Consider the following 25,392-nt stretch of genomic DNA (forward strand, 5'->3'; position numbering starts at 1 on the left):
TTTTTTACATTATGAATCAGTCATTTTACAGAAACAACTAGTAAGATTATCTACATGTTGCAGGTTGTCTTTTTCTCTGCATCAAAGATTTGAACACTAAAATTGTTTGCATTCACAGTATCCAGAAAATTTGATATTGCTGAGTTGTCCTTTCATGTTGTCTTTATACAGACTATGATCAGCAGCATTTGTATGTGTGAATATGCTGTCATGCATCGGCACAACTACAATGGTCCTGCCTATCGCCAACCTCTAGAGACTGTAAATGCTATGTTTCCTAACCTGAAACAAGGTCAAAATAGCCAAGAAACTGTTTATTTCAAGAGTTGATGAGTCAATCCATACTACAAACTTTAATATATCAACAAAATAAGGGTACTTTTCAATAATCTAAAGATAAACATGTTCAATTTACAAGTTGTAAATCATTAAAGGGCTAGTAATGCTAACTTCTTTTAATTTTCAGCTATTTTGTTTTGAATGTCAACCACAACTCATTGTGTTACTCCCCAAAGCATGTTGATATACATGTACTCAGTGTTCAGCTTGTCAACTAAGCCAATATGTGTCTCATTGTTTACATTTGATTTCTGGTCCGGACTAGAATTCAAATGTAGACAATAACCACGCATTTTACACATATGCTAAGTTGACAAGCTAAACAGTTGCAATTAATATACAAAATAAAAATAATGAAAAAACCATAAAAAGTTTGCATTATTGGTTCTTTGATTTAAATGAAAATGCACTAACAAAACAGGATATCATTTGAATCTGTCAGTGGTCATTCCACTTTTATGGGTACTTCCTATTTTAGACTGTGAATGTGGGTTTTTGGTTGTCAGCAGATCAAGCCAATATTATGAAACAGACTTTAGATGACGAACTTGTAATACACGTGTGTGGTGTGACTGCAAAGACCACTTTCAAATTTCTCTTTGAAGACACATGCATACATATTAATTTCATGCAAATTATGCAATATGATATTTAGCTGTAATGTTAGCCAATGTTCACACTCTTCCAGGAGCACTGTTTTTAGAATGATTTAAAAGTGCTCTTTTGATTGGGTAGAATTAAAAATATTATGTGTTTTCCGGTACATGCAAGCCAAAATTTGGGATAGGTTGGAGGAACTTTATTCTTTTTATTTTTGTTGACTGAGACCCATAAAATATTGTAAATATTAGAGAATTTACTAAAAATTTTGTTGAAATGTGAAAAAAATGTCCAGGGTCAGTGGGTTTTTCTACAGTAAATTGGGTTACCAAAAACAAGATTTTTTATTTGGCCTTGCCATTTGGTTCTGTACATATGTAACGAGTATATGGTAAGGGGCCGTGGATAATTAACACATGCGCACGGTAAACAAAACTAAGCGCGTTTGTCTTCAACCCCCTCCCCCCCACCCCTCCTCTAAACGAAAGTTTGGAAGTGCGAAAATTCAACCAAGCCTCATTCTGTATCTGCATCCAACAATCGGTGATTACGTCGCTATGAAATCACACATACGCTACCGACCGACCTTCCCCCAAACATACCCCCTCTAAAATCAATCTCTGTTCAGTGCCAACTCAACAATGATGCAACCAATAGAATGAAATGAAACAGTGTGTCCAAAATGATTGTTTCGTTATTTTACTCGTGCACTGATTCACATGTATGTCAAATAAGAATGCTGGCATAGCACCTTTGTCGTACTGGCCTGGTACATGCAAGACAATGTAGAGCGATATTTTGCGATACAGAAAATGTGTGGCAAGATGTTGCAATAGGAAAACTTGTTGTGCAATTTTTTGCGCACGGTAATCGAAATACGGTACAGCCAAACCCCCTCCCCCTAAACACAGAAGTTGCATTTGCCGTGCACGTGTTTTAATTATCCACGGCCCCTAACAAGAGTTGCCAGGATTACTGCCACTGATACAACCATGCACAATACAATACCAAATACTATGCACTCAACTACTAGAAATTTCCGTGAGAGAGAATCAACGTTATGACAAAAAGAAAGTAATTAGCACATGGTCAGATGATCAGACATATGGCAATATACACGTTCTGTCTGAGTTATACTGTATGGCAGTACAAGTACATACACATGTAGTATCAGTATACAAACGGAAGAACTACCACTTACCAGCTGCAACCTTTAAGTACCAAAACAGAAACACACTGGTACAGTACTGTACTACACTGAAGTACATAAACTGGAAATTCGGCGACAAATTGATATGAAAATGAAATGACTCTGTGTGCTACATAATGTACATGTATATGACCTACTTGGTGCTTCAAATGGAGGTAAAGTACTTCCGGCTTCCGTGGGGGCAGCAGTGGTTGGTAAATCAGTTGTTGTGTCTACTGGTGTTGTGTCTACAGGTGTTGTGTCTACTGGTGTTGTGTCTACTGGTGTTGTGGCATCCGTTGTTGCTTCATCAGTTGTTGTCATGACATCAGATGTCGCGGCCTCTGAAGGCGAAGCTGGTGTTCCTGTTGAACTTGCTGAACTTTGTCCACAAAGCAATGCAGCCTGTTTGAGCAGCAAAAAAAGATGCAGACATAAAGTAAATTAACAAAGCACATACATGTACCATACATGTACATACTGTTAATTTTACAGAGTACATTTGTAGTATGTAGAAGTTAGTCTGTGAACAGCCAAAACATCAGGTTTTTAGCAATAAACATCCCTTTCTACCATGCGTGAGGACTTGAGTGTTTTTAATACAAAAACTACATTTGTATTTAATAAATTTCATAAATTACACGTACATTACTTCTATTTAAAACTTGCAGAATTGTCAAAGTTTCATTCTCATTCTACTGTCCTGTCTATTAATATCAGTGTTCGAAATAATCGGTGGCAATGGTGGCATTTGCCACCAAAAACTGTCAATCTGCCACCAAAATTTTTTTCTGGTGGTATTTTCTGCCACTAATTTTGGGTCATCATGTCATCGATCCTACGGCTTGAATGAAGGAACACTGAAGGAACACGCGTTGTCGGACGGCGGAAAAAAACTCATTAGTAAAAAAAACCCAAACTAATTGCGACATTTTGGCATGAATGAAAACATAGCGTGAATCGAAACTTGTGATTGGCTAATCTCCATATCGATGACAGCAGCTTTTGTACACTTGACATGTTGTTGTTCTCTGTGATAGCCGCATAATGCAGTCATAGGGCACAAGATAAAAGCATGTTGTGACATTTTGAAAACAAAGCCAAAGTGTAGCATGCGTGAATTAAATAATAATAAATACTTGCAATTCATTAGCCAGTACAGGCTCAAAAATTCCTATCGCCCGACGCCCGTTGCTAGTGAATTTTGCGGTCGGGCAATTAAAATCAATATGCTTCCCGTCCGACGGGCAAGTCCACCAGCGGTTGAATTAACTAAGCTCTGGACAATTCAAGCTTGAAACGTATTTCATTAGGTCTGTACACGTCTACAATCATTGTAAGTACTTCAACTCTCAGAAGTGTTTTCTGAAAACCCTTGAAAATCCGCCCGACATCGCAAAATAATCGTTCGCGTAAAACACAAAAAGTCGTAAAAATAGAGTTTGCGACATGTTCTCTCCGACGACACGGAGTGAACTCACTGTTTTGTATGTGTGCCGTAAAGTGGTATGCTCTTGACAGTGGTTGCCATTCTCTTTGTGCAAGCGTATGAGTTGAATGACAGTCGATCGGCTTCACGCGATAGTGTAATTGCACCATGTGCTTTGTAAATGGATGTAAACTTATTCAAAGCCATAGATCTCGGCAATGCTTACTGTTCAACGTAAATCAACACCCAGATGAAAAAGTACAAGTTTACATCGTAGTCGAGACAGGCTCAGTCGACCATAGCTGTGGGTCCATAGCTGTGGTGTTTTCGGACGGGATTCCTGCCTTTTACGGGCTGGTTTTGACTTTTTAAGATTTTAAGCCCGCCACCACAAAAGTCAAAACCAGCCCGTAAAAGGCAGGAATACCGTCCGAAAACACCACAGCTATGGACCCACAGCTAAGTCGACCAAGGAGGCCACATATTGCAGCTACGTAGTGCGTGAGATGCAGACAGTTTCAAATTACGTGACCTTGGTTTTTAGGGATCGGCTCTCACTTACAGAAAACAAATCTGCACTGAAGAGTAACGAAAACGAAACTTGAATCTGCTCTCTTGACGAATACATTCATCAATAAACTTTGAAAGACTGCTGTGCTCAGTGAGCAAACATGTAAACAGGTAAAAGAGTTGCAGATGTACATGTGCATATGCATTGGCAGATAAACACTAGCAGAGCAGTTGTTTGTGATCTCAGCTTGATAATAAAGAGCAGCAGCCAGCCATGCACATTGTAAATCACACAATCTTATTACTCTTATGCAAAGATTTTAATTTGGACTAGGTTGTGGAAAAATTCCAAATTCAAAGATGTTTTCTAAATGGCCAAAATCTACAGAAAAGACTAAAGTATTCTCACATTTCTTCTGGGACATTTCAGATTTGGTAATAGTCCTTCATTTTAACAAGATGTAGTTCTTGTTTGAATCTGTTTTTTCCCTCTTTGAATTCACTTCATATGGCCAAACTCTTGCTCTCTGTTACAAATTACTGGTACAGTTATTAGAAATTTAGGGCAAGTACTTTTTCCTCTCGGGCAAGTAAAAATGAAATTCACGTGTCCCACGGTTAGTAAGTTTGAAATTTTTTTTCGAGGCATGCAGTATGGGTTGACTTTTTGTGACGTGTACTCACCATATTTTCAAGAATTTATAAATTAGAATGAGTATGGGGCAATGACAAAATGTTGTATTATACCGATCACATAATGTGTTAAACTGCCACCAGATTTTTCATAATTGCCACCAGATTTCATTTCCGGTGGCAAACTATCCAAGAAATAAAAAAGTATTTCTATCCCTGAATATCATAATTTTTCTCAAAGGGATAAAAGTTTATAATAACACCACTAAATGCAGTTGAATGGAAGGACAACACCATAAATTTCAATAAATTTGATTCATGAACATATCAGAGCAACCCACTCAATGCTTACATGTCCCAATACTGTAAGAGCCTGAGAATTGGTGATCATTCTTGAAATATAAAAATTGCACTTATCAGTAATACCAGTAATGTTGATTGTTTAGATCTCTCGTCTTGTATGTACAGTAGCTGACATTTGAAAACAGTTTTTGTTTCATCCTATAAAATTAAACGAACAGGAGTGTACGTCTGTCACTAGAGGGCGCTCTATACATTCTCCCCATGAAGCTAGGAGTATGCTCTTTCTCTTCTTTTTGGTTAAATAACTGATTTTTTTTTTCAGACAAGTTGCTTTGTAATTTTGTTCAATCGCTTGACACATTCACAGTTACATGTATGTAGATTTATTCTATTTGCAAATTGTTGGAATTAATTTCTCTTTTTCAAAAAAAAGCTAGAAGTATACATTACAGGTACAGTTACATGTATCTTACCAGTCAATCACTCCTTACGACTTACATGTAAATGTGTTTTCAATCTTAGTGCAACACTGGCCTCTTTTTGGCATTTTTTAAAATTTCACATTACATCAGTACTTCTGACTAGTTTCAGACTTTTTTATGGGGAACAATAGGAATGGTGACTTTATGAAAAGCAAATACAGCATTCTTGCCAGATTTGTAAAATTAACAAGCGACCTAGCGCCGATATAGCTCCGCTATTTTTATGTAGAGAATAAATATTTTGACACATGTTGATGAAGAAGGTGGAAATCATTGATAGCTCAATGCAGTGGCCAGAAAAAAAGTGGCTAAAATAAGCTGCAAAAATACACAATTGAAGATTTCATCATACTTTGAGTATATCACATCGGATCTTCCCTAGTAAGAACATGTCAACCAAAGCTATCTGATGAGTATTTTTTGAGAATAAAATTTTCTGACCAAAAATGGCAACAATTGCCCCCAAAAATAAAAATTGCAGATTTCATCATAATTTCAAAAGATCAAATTTATTTCATCTATAGAAACCTGTATACCAAATTTCAAAGCTGTTAGACCAATACTTTTTGAGAAACGCATTTTTCGACCAAAAATGGGAAAAATTGCCCCAAAAATTCAAAATTGCAGATTTCATCATTATTTCAATAAATATCATTTAGTTCATCTATGGAAACCTGTATACCAAATTTCAAAGCTATCAGATGAGTAATTTTGGAAATACACATTTTTTGACCAAAAATGGAAAAAATTGCCCCAAAAATACAAAATTACAGATTTCACAGAAATTCAATATATTACTTTATACATCTATAGAAACCTGTATACCAAATTTCAAAACTATCAGACCAGTACTTTTTGAGAAATACATTTTTGACCAAAAATGGCAAAAATTGCCTTAAAAATGCAAATTTGCATATTTCTGCACAATTTGAACAAATCTGATATAGATCATCCCTAGGGACATATGTACCAAATATCAAAGCTATCTGACTGGTTGTTTTGAAGAAGATTTTTAAAGATTTTTTTACCAAAAATGACAAAAATTGCCTTAAAAATATGCAAATTTCACCACGATTTGAATAAATCTGACTGAAGTCACCCTAAGCAAACTGCATATCAAATTTCAAAGCAATCGAACGAGCGGTTTCAGAGAAGAAGATTTTTTACCAAAAACGACAAAAATTGCCTTAAAAATACAAATATGCAAATTTCACCACGATTTGAATAAATCTGACTGAAGTCACCCTAAGCAAACTGCATATCAAATTTCAAAGCAATAGAACGAGCGGTTTCAGAGAAGAAGATTTTTTACCAAAAACGACAAAAATTGCCTTAAAAATACAAATATGCAAATTTCACCACGATTTGAATAAATCTGACTGAAGTCACCCTAAGCAAACTGCATATCAAATTTCAAAGCAATCGAACGAGCGGTTTCAGAGAAGAAGATTTTTTACCAAAAACGACAAAAATTGCCTTAAAAATACAAATATGCAAATTTCACCACCATTTGAATAAACTGAAGTAAGGTCGCCCCAAGTGAACTGCATATAAAATTTCAAAGCAATTGGACGTGCGGTTTCAGAGGAGAGGGCAATTGTTGACGGACGACGACGGACGACGGACGACGACGACGGAAAATCAACTTATTTGATAAGCTCTGCCTTGCTGACAGCGGAGCTAAAAAGATACAGTTACCATGATCTTATACCTTTATATGGACATATGGCCCTTTCACTAAAAACATAAAAACAGGCGTCATTCCATTCCGTGTGTTCAAATGTTCCAATGACAGCACGTTGATGTGAGGCTGACATGGCTATGTGGAAATGATATAATCGGTACATATCCACATTTTATTTACCAGCAAATGAAGGTTGCAATTAGAGTGGGGTACCCATTTATCATTAATCTTGATCAAACTTGTATGCAGTTCAAGTATATATTTAACAATACATGTATTTATGTAAAAACAATTCAGTATCCATATTTCCATGAATGTTCACATGTATCCACTTTAGTTTGAAAGTAAAATCTAAAAAATGCACAAAAGATGCAGGTCATGGGTTAAACCATTCACCACCATGGTTTGGCCGAAAATCATTGATTTCAAAGGTATTGGACCTGTTCACAGTGATCAGGGTTGAACATGTATGAACAACATTGTACATGTAGTTATCATTGAAGGTAATGTATTAACAATTAAAACAAGTTGCATATCAAGGACTGTGCCAACAATCAGCTGGTATTATCAATTCATAAATTATTACTCAAGCAAAAAACAACTCATTTGTAATTCTAATGTCGCATACTAGCTAAACAAAACAATTGTGCAATCATGCTAAACCAGTCACAAATATAAATTTGATGGGAAAACTCCTGTAGGCATGACGCTACCGTAGAGACATTTACTTTGTACAGAGGTCGTATCTCCAACTTTCCATATTTGGCAGATGCATTAACCCTTTAGAGTGCCATACTTTTTCTCACCAACATTTTTACCAATTTTATGAATTTTTCTATAAGTCTTTTAATAATTTTGGAGAAAATGGACATCATATTTCATTGGCTACAGGTTTTTATCAAAATTTCGGTAAAAATCTGAAAAAAATTTGCTTGGGCTATATTTTATAAAGGCTACATGTACAAAAATTAACTTTGGGCACTCAGAGGATTAACATTTAGACTACCTTGAATTCCAGAAATTTCTGGCTTCACAATGAATCATTATAAACATATGTACATGTACATGTATACATATATCTTGAGTGCCCCCTATCCTGTGTTCACGGTACAGTATGTTTGGTACAGCAACTATATTGTGGGATATGCAGTAAAGAGGTTACAGAAATTGAATATTTTTAGAATGTGTGTTCCGATGAATATTAAAGAATGGTCTTACATGAAGTAAGTTTATATCATGTGAATTTTACTCAAAGAAAACAGTTAAATTTTAATGATAAATTTTCAAAAGTGATTTCAATAAAAATGTCATTTATGAACTTGTTGCCCTGATGCACCTACATTTTGTACATAGACATGAAAGGTACATGCGGAGGTCTGTACATGTATATATCCACATACGTTGTACATGTTGCATTGTTTTGGCTGAGCTAAATTGCTGAGTAACAATCCATTTATAAATTCCAAGGGAAAGAGATCACCCTAATGTGTACAGTGATGCAACCACAATGACAGTCCTTTCATCACTGATATATGCAAAATAAACTCGCAGACCAAACTTCAGAATACATGAATGTACATGCAAGTGCTGATACTTTCATCAAAGTTGAACATATACAGGAAATGTCTGTGTGCAGAGTACTGTATTGTTGTAAATTTTAGTCTGTCCATGCACAATATATGTGTAAATACATGTATCATGTAAGCTCAAAACTACAGGTAACATCAACCTACCACTCTTAAATTGTTTTTATTAAACAGTAAATGCCTGTCTTCCAATGTACCCTACATTTACATGTAAATTTATATTTTCTGTCAATTAACTAGTCAGGAATACCAGTATACCGATACTCAGTACATGTACATTATTTTTGTATATTTATTGTGAAAGAATCCTTATGACAGGAAGCTGAATTTTGGTAAATAAAATCTACTACATTGTATGACCGGTACATGTGATAACATACATTTCAATTACATCATGGTTTTCAATGGCTTAAATTTAGTGTGCAATTTAACGTTGTATGTATTACCCTTGAACAGTGTCAATGAAATGTTCATGTACAAACAGCAATCATCCAGTACAGTACATTATATATGTAATTATATAATGATAAGCTCTAATCTTTTTAGTCATTTTAAGCAAATTATTTCAATATTATGCAAATTTGAATGCAAATTAGGTGAGACCATATTGTATTTATTAAAATGTAGCAGGATATGCAGTTTACATGAAGGCACAGCATGTATTGTGGAAGTATTACTTGTATAATACAATTTAATTGAATTACATATATTTGTGCACAACATCCTATGTGCTCCTAATACAGTATTACACATAACATGAAGGTCACCATCAAAATATAGTACTGTAAGGTTACAGGTTTCCATAAAAATGCAATGTAGCTGTGTATGTTAATTGAGTTATATTTTTGTTTGTATTATGTCCACACAAACACTACGACTGAGAAACAGTTCAATCTGAAAGTCCAGTCATTTTATGTCAAAGGTCACCATACCATACATAGTGTATACAACATCACGGATCATGTACAAGTTCAAAGAGTTTGCCTAAATTTGCATTGAGCACTTAGAAGATCGTAAAAACAGCTGCACTATGAACCATGCTACAACTTCAAAAGGTACAAGTACACCTAATAAGGTTATGTGCCTCAAGAGTGAAAGACTTAAAACTTTTGCTCAAACTTTCCTCAATGAAACTTTCAACCATTCTCTAACCAAATCAAGAATAAAAATCAGGGATCACCATGCAAAATTTGGTACTAGAGAGACAAATTATCCAAGATTTACTGATATTTGAAATTCAAAATGGCTGCTATCCCTGTGTTAACTCTATGGGGAAAAATAAAATTTTCCTTTTTAAAAAACTAAGATGGTGAAAACTTTTCTTCACCAAGAGCTTTAAAGTGGTAGATCAGAAAAGAATTGATAAAATCTGAAGGCCTGAATTTTGTTTAAATATGTAGAAGAAGCTGAATTTCTGCCCCTGAGGCGTGTTTTACCTTAAAGATATAACAAAAGAGACAGTCCCGTAACAAATCTCATCCTTGCACAATTTCACATACCTACATGTACATATACATGCTCCTCATTCGTTTTCATTGATTTACAAGTTGACTTATTTATCATGCACACTGCTCTGCACATGGGGGGTCAGTATGGTACATGTCAAGCCCCACCTTCATGGAGATGACATTTCTTTTCTACTTATGACTTAGTAACTGTATAGTTTTTTCTTCAACACTGAGTACACACACGCATTCTCTCTGACTAGTATAACCATTATAAAAAAGACTACAGAATTCTATAGACTTCTATAGCTTATAGATATAATGTAGACATCTGTAAAGTTCTACAGAAATTTATATAGTTTTGGCACCATTTTCTATAGAATTCTATAGAAAAACAAGATTCCATAGAATTTAAAAAAAGCCTACAAGGTATTTCTAACGTGAGGTAGATTTTACTTTATTTATTTGACACTGAAAAAAATGTTTAACATACCAAACTTATGCATGTATTTTAATGGATGCTTACTTAACATACCAAATACAGTAAATTTACATAAAATGACTAATTCACACCAAAATGATATAATTCAAAATAATATAATTCACACAAAAAACAAGAAAAGTTTAAAATTTCAATTATATACATGTATTGTCAAGGAAAACTTAAAACTAGGCTTTTGCTATGAATAACTATGAGTAGAAAAGATTCTCCAAATTCCTGGCTCTGATATTTATTTCAGGTTTCAATAAATTTGTTTTTTAGTCTCGAGACTATTGTTTTTATTCTGAACAAGAAAATCTAATTGTTTATGGCTAAATTGGACCCTAACCATCAATACCCTGGAAATATTGCATAAATATTGACAGCCACTTGAAATAGTTTGTGCAAGCTCTTCAATCAGATAACAATTGAGCTACACACATTTTCACCCTGAGGTTTCAGGAAGCAGTCAGTTTTCTGACTGCATGGTTACAGAGAGATTTTGAGTGGAATTCCTATATATTTGAAGTAAGCTTTGTAGATACCATAGTATATAACTACCAGCTGGCAAGACCAATCATTTTTTCACGGATAAATCTTATTTGTCAACACAACTAAATATACAAAGACAGCAACTCACCAATAAATGGTCTGAAAGCAGACAGAGTGTAAGAAAGGAAATTTAAAAATGTCATTTTTCTATGTGAAGGAGTCAAAGGTGAATACTACACACAACATACATGTACCAGTACAAAGGTGGACACACCGCTATCTTTACAGATTTAGTTGAATTCATAATTTATATCCTTGTATTTTACCCAACAAACTACTTGATATGTTAATAAATCAACAACATTTCAAAGTTCACAAGGTTGGAGTGTTGAAATGAATTTTATAATGGCCACCATTTTCTTCATTGATCTCATAAAACCCTCTCGAGTCGTAGTCTGTGTGGAACACACCATTCAAATTTCAATTTTGAACCATCATTAGTTTTTATATATGTTATTACTTTTGATAGCATTGCAAAAACAAAGCCACTCAAATACAAGTTTCTTCTACATATTTAAACAAAAGCTCTGTAAAGGTCTAGACCAGACAGGGCTTCTGCATTGGTTGAGTTTGTGACTTTGAAATGTATACAACATCATGTGACAGTATGAAATGCATGTTTGAAGTTTTTATCTTTACAGAAGCAGGAAAATATTATGTCATCCCCACATTAGGGGTGGCACAGGTAATTCACACAGTGATAAAGTGGGAAGAAACATGTGTTACTAGTGCAGGTAACAGTTAAAGAATAGGCTACACTCATATATTGAATCTCAATCAGTCTACCATGGATTTTGATTTGTATTGTGCGTTCAGTTGTTGAAAAGTTAAAATTTTGCACATATACAATACCAGAGTTCTCCCCAAGGAGATTTTTTGGGGTGGGCCATCTCTCTGTTTTTGGAGCAATCTGTTCATGTGTTTATAACTGTACAAAAGAATCAATTTTCACAATAAAAAATATGCAAATTATGCATTAATATGTAAATTGGCTGTTCCTCTGTTTTCCCAAGCTGTGGAGAACACTGATATACTAAAATGGTAAAAGCATGGTCAGAAACGGGTAAAAATTCTATTGGTGGATGCGCAAGTACAAATGCTATAGTTTCACTTACATGTGTAAATAGGACATTGACGTATTTTTAACCAGGAACTTCTGGGTATTTAAATAATGTGATAGTGATACAGTACCATGAATAAAGAAAAACAGGAACATACAACATGTTTTTGTTGTGAAAGACTAGATGTACGTTTAATTTTTACCAAGTAATTTGATATGGGTGGAGGCATTTTGAAGCAAATACATGTACATGTATATTAGCTATAGATTATCTTATATGAACACATGAAATGTTTTCTTCATTCGGAAGTAATACAGGTCAATTTTGAGAAAGAAGTGAAACTTAAAACAGTAGAGTACAAAAATACCCATTTAAAGAGCTGAGATCATAATACAGCTGTATTTGCATGAATTTGTCATCGCTATGAAAATTTTTTAGTCCAAACACCATCAGATTTTCATTTTTCGGTTCAAGCCCCAATAGCTGCGAATATGTAATAATCCGATCTCAAGACATCCTCAGCTTTCCAAGAGTCTTCTTTGAATAAGACCCATTAAAGTAAAGTGTCATAAGTGTCAAAAGTGGCATGTAAATTCACATGCTTGAATATCATTTTAGATTTCCCACCATTTTCAAAAACTAATCATCAGACAGAGAAAATAAAGATTACAGCAACAAAATGTTGGCCATCGTGTGTTGTGCGTTCTAGTAAATGGCATTATGCTTGTTTCTGGTTTGATCACAATATGTGTGTGTAGGAAATACTGTGTATTTTGTACTTTTCCATGGGGGCACCATTTTATGAGTGCGGCAACCCATACATTATTCACAGCCTGTAAAAAAGTGTAGGCATGGTCTAAATCAGCGAGTAGTGAAATCATGGAAATAATGCATAAAATTCACAGCTATTGGGGCTTTCACTGCCAAATCCAAATTAGAAGCTGGCACATTTGTTGTTATTGATGTTGACAGCCTTATTTGGACTCTCAAATTTTTACAATTCTTTTCTGATCTACCACTTGTGAGGGCTCATTTTACAGCTCTTGGTGTGAGAAACACTTCCATAATCTCTGTTTTTCAAAATTTAAACATTTTAATTGTCCCCATAGAGCTAACACAGGGATGGTGGCCATTTTGAATTTCAAGTGTCAGTACATGTAAATGTCAGGTAATTTGTTTCTGTTTCTACACTTTGTTGATAAGCAAATTGTTGATAGCTTCACTGACCGAAGTTTTGGCAAAAGCAAAGTTTAAAGGGGCACAGTCGTCGGAACTGCGCCTGTGCAAGTTTTTTTATTTACAAACAATGTACTTCATTGCACGATTCTACTATGCATCTCATCATCATTGTAGCTGCAACATTTAAATTATTACAGATATAGATTATGACAGACATGCTCAATCACCAATGTAACATGTACCTTGCATACCGCGTACAGTGATACATGGATGGATCCCATACGACCTTTGAGCACTGTTTCGACAGCTCTATCCCTTAAGTCTTTCACTTTCTAAGCGCAATACTATTTTGTACCTTAAATAGATTGGCCCAAGTCTTTCAATCACTATGATTGAGCTAAAAATCTGTCAAGCGGTAAGTCTGACACTGACAGCAGTCTTTTCTCTGGTTGATTGCAGGTTGAATTCACAAGTAAATTCTACAATTCACTCAGTGCGTAATAAATCAGCAGTATTGTGAAGTTGACAAGTTTTATCAGTATAGGCAGATAATGGCTTTGAAATTCATTTTGTGACAGCCAACATCTATTTCATTAATAGTACCTTACAAAAACTGTCGTGGTCATTCTGTACCGGGTCACTAAACTGATATTTGAAATGAGGAAACAGCTTTAAGCGATATGCCATTAACACAATAAAGACTAAAGAGGTAATTTTACTGTAGATATTGTTCCTCTCTCCCTTTACTGTGCAGTTCACTTCTGCTCTTTCAAAAAATCTCCCAATTTCATATTAACAATCCAAATTGCACATTTATAGGAGTTCTGAGCAATTACATGTAAATCTGTGGATTATTTCAACTTGAAATACCTCAGGACTGGATCTAATCCTATTCCAACATATATTCTTCCTCAGTTTTCTGCTTCTTAAAATAAAATTATGTTGAGCATAAAAGGGCCAGTACTGTAGCTATAACTTTTGATGATTTTTTCACTATTTTTAATGTCAACTGAACTTTTTTGTTCTACTTTGTATTTGTAGACACCAAAGATTATTGTTAACAAATTAATTCTGGTCAAGACTAGAATTCAAACATACACAATAACAGTGTATTTCACACATAGACGCCGTGTTGACAAGCTAAATTGCAGTTATTTCAACATGCTTTGAGGAGTAACACAAGCACTTGCAACTGATGAATAATAAAACAAAAATAGATTTTAAACAATCATCAAAAATTGAAGCTATGGCCCTCTAAAATAAGGTAAACTGTACAAAATACGTACATGTAGTGGCATTGGTAGGGCCAGGTACACTAAAACATAATGTACAAATATATGATGACACTCAGCTACATAATACATGTATCCATAATTTTTTTCTATTCTTTTGAAAACTACAATATTGTACCAGCACTCTTTCTGATTTTTTTGTCCATACAAACTACAAATATGTTTATGTACAAAATTATCTCCCTCAATAATTTATCTACATGTATTTATACACGGCAACTTAACCCTTTTCCTGCCAAGTCCATATTTCACCACCAGGTCAAGATGGTTAAAATTAATGAAACACAACGTATTCCATATGATGTATTTTAACATAATACTGTACATTTTAAGGCTGTTGAAAACATAATACTGTAAAGTTGATTTTTTTGGGACAAAAGATGCTATAACATACCAAGCCAAGTGGGTGAAAGTACGTCATGTTTTGGCTCAATACCGCTTTTTACTGACTTGGCAGATGGGGAAGGAATACAGTTATTACTGTCTGGCAGGAAAAGGGTTAATTTTCACAATATTGTATTACCTCATACAGATTACAGTGTGGTCTATTGATGTACATGAACCTCTATTTCTTATCTTGATTTACAGCTGCCCTGATCCTTATACACAAAGGAAGACAGAAGTGGCATTCCATGACGTTTGACCTATGCTGGTCTAAGCCTTCAAGTTTCATTGCACTCGACGCCTTTCAGAAATGAAGTGTTCATATAATGTAAATACAAAGCAGAAGAACATGACACCACAGTGTCCACACATAGACACATACATGTATGTAGTTATTCAACCTTTAATATGACTCACTGAAGATTTGTCCAGGTAACCAGGGTGGGCCCAAATCTTAACAACAGGCACCCAAGTGTACCATTCTAGTTTGTGAGCAAGCCCTACATTTTGTCCCATGATTTACAGTGCTTGGCAAAAAACAAGCTACAGTACAGCAAAGCACAGTTCCCTTGGGCAGAGCTACATGTACTTTTTTCAATATAACAGCTGAGCTATCAGTAAAGATGCCAATAGTTTGTGATGATGCTCTGTACATACAGGTGGTAACTCCTTGAGTGCAGTAATAATTTTTTCCCACCAAAATTTTAGTACAACATTTTACCAGTTTTTGCGAATTTTTCTGAACTTTTCTTGATAATTTTGGACCAAATAGACATATTTCATTTGGTACAGTTTTTTATCAAAATTTTGGCAAAAATCTGGGAAAAAAACTTTACAAGAGTATATTTCATAAGGGTGACAAAAATTGACTTTGCTACTCAAAGAGTTAACTCCAGATTTCTTACGGCACTGGCAGACGGTAGACTCCGGTCAGAGTGGCTGTAACTTTTGATAATTTTTTCTAGCAGGTTCTTGCTCTACTCCCCAAAGCATGTTGAAACAACCACTATTAGTAAGTCAAGACCACATTGCTACATGTCAAGTTGTTTTTGTTGACATTTGAACTAAAGTCAAGACCAGAATTCTCTTGCCAACAATAACAATGCAAACATGTACAGGCTAATTGACAAGCTGAATACTGTGTATTTCAACATGCTTTGGGAATAGAATAAAGTGTTTACTTGTACTCACAGAGGAACCAAATATCTTTTGTTGCATTTCAACACTGTGTGAGAAGAGCCTTTGCCTAAACAGCCTATCGAGTTTAAATAAAGTCTATAATACTGTCCATGTATCTAAACGTTATACTCGTATAATACATGTAGGTATTGGGTTAACCATTAAGTAAATTAATAAAACCTTTGTAAATTCAGAACTTCTGGATCAAAATCCCAGAGATAAAAATGTATAGAGTATCAGTGATTATGCATACCAATGTAATCTTGATGGATGACAAAGCATTTCCCAATGACATTAAAGTTTAAAAAGATACTTTTTAGAGAAGATCACTGAGCTCAGAGTTCAGACATCAATATTGATAATTTAAATCAAGAAAACATGTGGATTTCTCTGTTTCCCAGTACAGGCAATTGTACATGTGGATATAGTAGGTGTGGTCAAACTACATGGTACATGTACATAACAGGAAACCCTGACCGAAAATGTCATTTATGGCGTGACAAAATAGTATAAACTGTAAATACATATCCTAGCTTGCTTTTACTCAGTTGTGAAAATTTATCACACATCTTTTTCTTCCGATGACATCTCCAGAAATATGGGATCAAAGTCTATAACAACTATAAATAGTAAGTGATTTTGATATGTCAAAAATATTATAAATATTCAGATATTAACAAAATATACCAGTAAGGAATTGAACTTGAGACTTCTCAAATCCACTAGTTTTATCAGAAAGTTTATCACACTTTAGGCATCAGTTCACACTACATTAAGTATTGTAATTGTGAGCTTCAGCCGCTTGCATGGAAAGGAAATAAATTACATGTGTCGGCTACTCTTACTCAGACAGGTATTTATTGAGACTGCCACTGCAAGTTGACAAAACAACCATCGATCAAATATTTCAACACTATAGCTGAGAAGATTATACTTGATTAGTTGAATAACATATAAAATATTGAGAGAAATTTGTAATGATCCCATTATTAATGGAAGAAAAGTACTGAGAAGACAAAAGTTGCAATGTATGTCGAAGTGTCATCTGTGGAAATTTGACACACTGCTTAACTCAGTACTGTTCTTTCTGAACCAGGGAAATTGTAATCATTTTATATCTACCAGTGTGTGTTGATGGAGGGCTGACTCCCAGAAACGACAAGAAAATCCTGAATTGGCAGATAGAATTCAAATTTAAATTTAGCAGGCACACCTTTCAGGGGTCACTAAATATTTTGAGACATTCATTCCTATACCAAGGTTTTTATCTATTTCACAAGTGCATGAAATTGATCTTTGGACTTCACCTATGGTGTATCTCTCAGCACTGTTTGTAGAGAATGACGTAATAAGCAAATTCTAACTATAAGGTGTGTCTTCTTTCTGTGTGTGCGTGAGCACATGTAGATCAGCAAAAATTTAACATAACATTGATATCTCCATTTCCTTTCACAGGTTCAAGTTTTGGAAACTGACACTACACAATGATAGAACTCACACAAATGGTGGAAAAGCCAATGCTACTGAACCATGCAACAGTCTTTTCACCTGAATCACTGGACTTCAAAAGAAGACAGTGAATTCATTATTTAAATATCACCAGGAAGTACACCTTTGAAAAAATAAGTTGTGTCTAGAGCATGATTTTACCGTGTGACTCGGCAAAAATGGCATTTCACGGGCTTACAGTGAATTTCAAAATAGCTTGGAATTACAACGCCCTTGGGTGATTTGAAAAACATTTCTGGTGATAGAAAATAAAGCCGACTGTATTCATAATGTAAGTTCTCCTTTCACAGATATTGCAACAATTTAACCCAATACAACGTCCACTGTTCTAACTCACAGAAATCGTTCAGTGTAGGAAACACCAATTGTTGTACCAACCCGTACACACTGCACCGAAAAAACCTATCGTCAGCATTCTGTACAGTTTCACAGACGTTAAATGTAATAAAGGAAATGTAAGAATGTGAAGCAGTCAGTGTACTGGTGAATTTTTTCAGTGTGAGCATGGCAACACTGACGATCATGTTGACGATCATGTTGACTGTGGCACAGTGAATGTCGTATTGGGATAAATTGTTGCAAACTCTATCAAATGAGAATGTTTACAGTGAATGCAGGTGGTGTTATTTTCTTCATCAGAAAGATTTTTCATATCACCCAAGTACGTTGTAATTCCAAGCTATTTTGAAATTCACTGTAATTATTTCATGTGCTTTAATTAGTGTAATGGAAGACCTGGAAAAATACCCAATTAATTAATATTTGATTGAATGCATACAGGCTGAGGCAACTGTAAAAATATATTTACATGTACCGGTATGCTCATGGTGACTCAAAAATTGTAAGCCATACGGTAATTATTTTTTTTTTCAAATTGCAATTACGAATCACTCACACTCAGAATGTAGCTAGCAACAGGCAACCAAAAACTACCAATGAACATCAGGTACACTTTTATTTTACAGGTAACAACCAATCAAAATATTTCTATCAGTTTCACTGTTGAAGTATTTTAACTCTTATCCTGCCAAGTTCATATGTCACCCATCAGGTCATGTTGGTTAAAACTAATGAAACATAACATATAGCATATGGTGCATTTTAACAAAAAATTGAACAGCTGAAGGCCCCTGAAAACATGGACACTGAAAACATAACTGTTACAGACTAAAGCTGCTATGTCATACTAAGCCAAGTGGGTGAAAATGCATGGTTTTGGCTCAATACAACTTTTTACTGAATTAGCAGACACAGAAGTGATACTGTCTGGCAGGAAGCAGCTGATTAAAGTAAATTGCTATTGTGAACACATGTGTGCATTTTCAGCAGTACATGACAATATGTAGGAAATACAACAAGTTGTTGGAAAATAATTGAACGCTAATTCATTTTCAGATGAAATCAATTCCAACTTAATAACTCTGTTACCCATTGTAAGGCAAGCCTACACGCAATGATCAGGCAATGGTGTGAAGACTCAAGTCTATCTAACTAACTATAAAGCTTGAACAGAAGTTGATAATTAGTACAAAGCCGATTCACTTTAGTAGACCGAAACGGAAGTTCAGATTACTTTATTAAACACAAGAAATACTTTTTATGGGACAGCGTCCCAAGCTAATCTACAGTCTAATAAATTTTGTTTTACACACTTCAGAGTAGTAGCTACAGAACATGACATTCTTTCACTGTACAGGTGGTATTCACCTCAATGTTGAACGTCCAAAATGTTTGATCAAAATTTCCAAAGTTATCTTCAACCCATTCTTTTTTGTAGATTCAAGAATACAAATCAAGAGTCACCATGCAAATTTTAGTACTAGAGAAAGATTACCAAAATTTTTGCCACATGTTGTAAATTCAAAATGGCCACTACATGTATTCCCTGTGTAGACTACATGTAGATACGAGGAAAAAGAAAATTTGAATTTCAAAAAAGATAAAAGCTTCAAGTTGAATACATGTAGCTCTGCCAGCTTCAAAATGACTTTACACTAGCAGGAGACCAGCAAACTACTCGAAAAGTTTGTCCAAATATCCGTCCCCTAGACACATTGTTCCCTAACAATAGTAACATGAAAGGAACCAGGAAATTGGCCGAACATTTCCCATTGTATTTTCACCGTAGCAGTGAGGAACACTGGTCATCTCCATTAGCCGTTACTGCACCTTTCATGCATCTTTTCATTATTTTTACATTTTGTTTGAAGATTCTGGTTTCTTGTTCTACTCCCAGAATTATGCCGAAATGTTGTGTTTGAACTAACAACAAGCAGATCGTCCATGTAGCCGACACGAACACGAAGTGTGTGTTACCGGCTACCAAAAACTATGAAAAATAGTAAAGAATGCGTACAAAATCACTATCAGTTTTAAGTTGCAGGTAGAATAAGTCTGTGCCTTTGTAAAAAATACTAAAAAAATAGTAGAAAGTGAAGAACCAGCTGAAAGTTAGTTGAGGAGACCTTGACCGCATATCATTTGCATCTCATTGTCGGCTACATGGACTGTGTGCCCACAACTATGGGTGTGTGTCCAATGTTATATGTTGATAACTGAATTTTTACCCTGGGTTAGAATATGTTTGTTGACAATACATGTACAAGATACAGTGCTGTACTGTACAAATGTGTTTGGGGCAAAGCTTGCCTCTGTATTCCATGCATACGGCAGGAAAAAGAATCAAAACTCGTTCTTGTTTTATAGAACAAAAACTTATTAAAATATTGTCAAAACACTAGTGGTTATTGTTCTTTTAAATTTAATGCTGTTTTCACTTCTAATACTTTACAAGTCACACCTGTTAAGTTGCCCATTTAGTTGAAACATGGAGGTAATTCCTTCTTTCACTGAAAGTAAGTCAATTGACACACAGAACTTAAAAGGAGGGGGAAGTGCACTCAAAGGTCATATGGGACCCATACCAACAATGTTTGCGATTGATGGAAAAATAAATGGGTGTGTGTCCATGTTTGTCATAATGTACACCTGGAAATTTAAATTTTGCAGCTATGTTGACACGATGCACATTGATTATCGTGCATGAAATACATGTACATTGTTTGTACACAGGAAAGTCGCACACGCACAGTTCCGACACCCCCCCCCCCCTAAAGTGGCATAGTGTACATTTACCATCTTAAGGTCCATTGGACTTGAAATAGCACTCATCACTTTTCCTACACAATATGTGTACCAGTCTTTTAATATCAAACTAAATATACATTATCAGAGTAATTCATTGACCAGTCTTAACGTGAACCACCATAATTTCATAAAATGATCAAATTCCTATTGCATATGTGGGCAACCACTTAAACTTCATGAATACTTGAATTTTAGAAAAAATGGTTCTCCTTTACAAATATCCAGTCATATTTTTCACAAAACAGGAACTGGTCAAAGATTGTAGCGGACTGCATGTTTTGTGCAAAGCTGTCTGAGTTTCTGCCCACAGATATAAATTGCATTGTCACACCTGTGAAATTGCTGAGCAATGCTAAATATGTTTTCCAACAAGACGCGGATCATATAAGGAAATATAGAATGGCTTCTCTTCATTGAATGCACTAAATTCAATGGACAGGACTTGTACATGAATACTTAGCTGGCTCTGTTGTTATGACAGGGTGTACTGAACTTTCTCAGTTTATACATGTACTCATTGAGACGCAAAGAAACTGGCAGAACACAAGAACTATATCTGTGTTCACTACAAGTACGTCCTAAACACTGTGGACAGTGAATACAGATACAGCTCACTTGTGCCTGCGACCATGGACAGTTTAATATTCACAGAAGTTTGAACCATGGAGGAGGTACATTCATGTACGCACACACATAAAGTACAATGCTTGAACCGCAGCACTCACGACCTGGCCGTGTTGTATTGGGTCACGGTCACTCCGCTATAATGTGACTAAAGGAGTGACCATGGTTTGGGTTGGGCTACGCACATCGTTTGTACCTCCATTGCCTACAGATCACAACAACCTTTCGGTATAAAATCATAGTCGGTGGAGCGTAGGATTGGAGGGACAAAGCTTGTATCGCAGTGTAACGAATAACCGTTCCCAGCACACTTTTTGGCAAAATGACTAAAAAATAGAGCAAGAAGTTCCCAATAAAAACAAGTGGTGTAATAGATCATATTTGCTGATGACAGTGATAAATTGAAAATGTCAACATTAAAAACAGTAATATGACAGTGACTGATGTTCTGTAGTGTAAGGGACGGACCATTAGATCTTGGGAGGGGGGGTGGTCAAAAACAGAAAAAAAAAATTTTCAGAGCAAAAAGTTAGGAAAAAAAAAATCTTCAAACTAGTTTGCAAAATAAAAAAAAATAAACAAGAAGACAAAGGCGTAAAAAAAAAAATCTGCAAAAGTCTCTAAAATTTTGAATTTTTTTTAGATTTTACCGACAGGAAGCAACTTTCTGTATTTTTTAGTACATCCTCCAGGCACATTTTTAATTTTAATTTATACATTTAGAGTGACTGTATCCCTTATACTGGAAGTTGTGATTATCTTATCTTTTCAGGACTTTTGTATTCTGATCACTTGAAAATTATGAAATTATAGAGCCTGTTTTCTACTTGTTTCCTGCGTACAAACCAAGCAGGTACACAAGGTAAAACATTGAAACTATGGTATGGTTGTCAAGACGATAGTTGTATTTGCCTTTTAAGATCAAGGTAAACAGATGCAGGCCACATCAGTTTCATTTTTTTCACAGCATTTTATTGCAATGATGAATGCAAGAATGGGTGAACAAGTAGAAACACGTCAATAATGATAAAACAACATATCAAGTCATTATGTATTATTTTGCTTTAAAAAGGCATTTTCAATTCTTTTTTCTCAAAAGACAGCATCAAAAAACAACAGCAACATACGTTTTAACATTCAACAATACACTACGTAGAATGCCATCTATCCAACAAATTCCAACACAAAAACACACAAAAGGGTTGAACTTTGAAAGTTTCTCGATAGCAAATACTGAATAAATCTGCATGAATAATCGTTTTTGTGTAGCAAATTTCAAAGAAATTGGACAAGCCCTTTCAGAGAATACAGATTTTTTGACCATTTTTTGGCATAAATTGCCCTAAAAAGACAAATATTGAAATTTCAACACATCTATACACATCCAATCAATTTGGACATGCTGCTACAGAGAAATAGATGTTTTGATCAAAAAAGGGCAACAATTGCTCTAAAACACAAATATGCAAATTTAACTATATTATTTAGCTTATTTTAGCTTCTCAGCTTGTCAAAATCAATTGTAAATCATGAGATATGCATGTTTGGTGGGGTGAATGTAGGCATTTCACCACTCAGTAGAAAGGGAAGCCAGGAAGCCAAAATAGTCAATTTTCAAAACTATAGGAAGCTACTGAGGAGCAAGAAGACCATGTTTCAGAGGAAGATGTGTAATCCGAAAAAAATGCTCCCATAGTGCCACCAAATAACACCATTTTTATCTCTATTTTTCAAAAGCTCCAACAGCAGGAGGGGGGACACCCCCCTCCTGACCTCCCCCTGCAAAAATACTCCCCAAGTGCCACCAAATAACACCATTTTAATCTCTATTTTTCAAAAGCTCCAACGGCAGGAGGGGGACACCACCCCCCACAAAAATACTCCCCAAGTGCCACCAAATAACACCATTTTAATCTCCATTTTTCAAAAGCTCCAACAGCAGGAGGGGGACACCCCCTCCTGACCTCCCCCCGCAAAAATACTCCCCAAGTGCCACCAAATAACACCATTTTAATCTCTATTTTTCAAAAGCTCCAATAGCAGCAGGGGGACACCCCTCTCCTGATCCCCCCCTTGACCGCTTGCATGGCCGCTTATGGTGCTTGGCACCACATCTTTGCCCTCTTTATCTTCAGACAGCGACAAACTAAAAAAAAATTATAAATCTGAAAATTTACTCTGAAAAAAAAAAATTGCACAGCTAATCTCAATTGGAAAAAAAAAATTTCAGAAATTTACAATAGTAAAAAAAAAATTTTCACAATTTCATTGTGACCACCCCCCCTCCCAAGGTCTAATGGTCCATCCCTAAAGCAAAATCCCAGCAAAATATGGTTCCGCTTGGAGTGTACCCAAGACTGGATCGCTGTGTTGTACGGAGAATGTGCGCAAACATATGAAATATTGTCTTTACAAACGGACCAGACATAAAACCTAATTCAGCGTGGTTGACCGGGGCCATCCGCTTTGCCGAGGACAGTTCCACGGAACAGCAAAGCGACACGGTCATAGCTCCGGTTAAGAACTGGAAGTGAGTAGGCTGTGACAGCGTCGAAAATGTAAACATTGATTGAATCACACAGTAAATCGCATGGAGGTAGAAGCGAGATCGTAACCCTTTACGGAATATAGCTCATTTTGTTTTTATGCAAAGATGCTACTCTTTCGCATCCCCTGAAATTTGCCGGTCTTAAAGGTAGTCTAATGACGCCTGAGCTCTTAGTCTTGAGACAGACGACAAAACGTATTGTAATAAATTCGGTTCAAAGTTCAAGATGGCGCTGCCCAGCACTACATTGTTTGATACATGACAAGCAGTGGTGCTATTACTAGGGCGTCGGCTTGACAATTGAACGTACTTACCACTGTAAGGATCAGCAGGACATGGTGAGTGGACATGGTTCTGTATTTCTGAGAGAAATACATGGCTGTTGATGTCAATGTCAAAGAAGGACGTTTGGAGCGTAGAACGGTAGCTAGCGTTGGTTTCCGCACTGTGTACAGTGCTGCAGCGGCGGCGTGCAGTACGCTGGGGCTCCGCAACGTTGGTCTCGGCTTGGCAAACTTGTAATCTGCAGAAATCAAAACTACGCGTAAATGTTTGACGTGACAGCTACTTCTATCTATTCCGGATCGTCTTCACGTCAGAGAACGCTCATCTTGGTCCAAAAGCGAACGGAAAAATAAACAACTTCGGGCAAAAACAGGGTGGCCGACGAAACAAGCGTTGCCCGCAAGCTCACTCTCTTCAATGTAATTTTGGGAGAGTACTTCCTGGTAGTCACGTGACAAGTTATTTCTGTCTCAAGCTAGGCGGGCACAATGACAACGTCTTACACACCTGTAATCCTGTGACCTGAAGATAACGATGAACCAATCAGAGGCCCTGTAACATGAGATGAGTTTAATAGTAAAAAATTAAAATTGGTACCACGGATATAATTACATAAGAAGATTAGCTATCACGAACGATCGACAGTATGGCTATGTATTCACTTATCCCTTCTAACCTACTGGAACCAGAAATCGAAAATACGAAAGCTGTTTTGCCAGGCATCTATGTTCAAACTTAGCTTGTGCAACACATTGTAGGCCTCCAGAATTATTGAAGTTATTATCAAGACGTTTGGCAAACTTTATAAGGTAATTTAGCCCCGCTGGATGTTAAATTATCTCAGCGCGCGGCCACTCAAAAATAGGGAGAAACAGGTTGGAGGTGATACGGGTGCAGACAAAAACACGTTTTCGATTCGAGATAAAAAAAGCATAAATTCGTCTATGACCT

General features: G+C 35.7%; 1 protein-coding gene across 1 annotated transcript in view; it reads right to left on the reverse strand.

The window, feature by feature from the left end:
* Window positions 1-24,995, reverse strand: part of LOC139116648 (receptor-type tyrosine-protein phosphatase beta-like) — a 42,736-nt gene extending 17,741 nt beyond the window's left edge. Inside the window, exons 1-2 of the mRNA XM_070679246.1 lie at window positions 24,471-24,995; window positions 2,287-2,533 (exon numbers count right to left, since the gene is read on the reverse strand). Coding sequence (XP_070535347.1) covers window positions 2,287-2,533; window positions 24,471-24,533 — 310 coding nt within the window. The 5' untranslated portion in view covers window positions 24,534-24,995. The remainder of the gene's footprint in view (window positions 1-2,286; window positions 2,534-24,470) is intronic.
* Between the last annotated feature and the right edge of the window lie 397 nt (window positions 24,996-25,392).

This window comes from Ptychodera flava, chromosome 2 (assembly GCF_041260155.1).
Source record: "Ptychodera flava strain L36383 chromosome 2, AS_Pfla_20210202, whole genome shotgun sequence".
NCBI lineage: Eukaryota > Metazoa > Hemichordata > Enteropneusta > Ptychoderidae > Ptychodera > Ptychodera flava.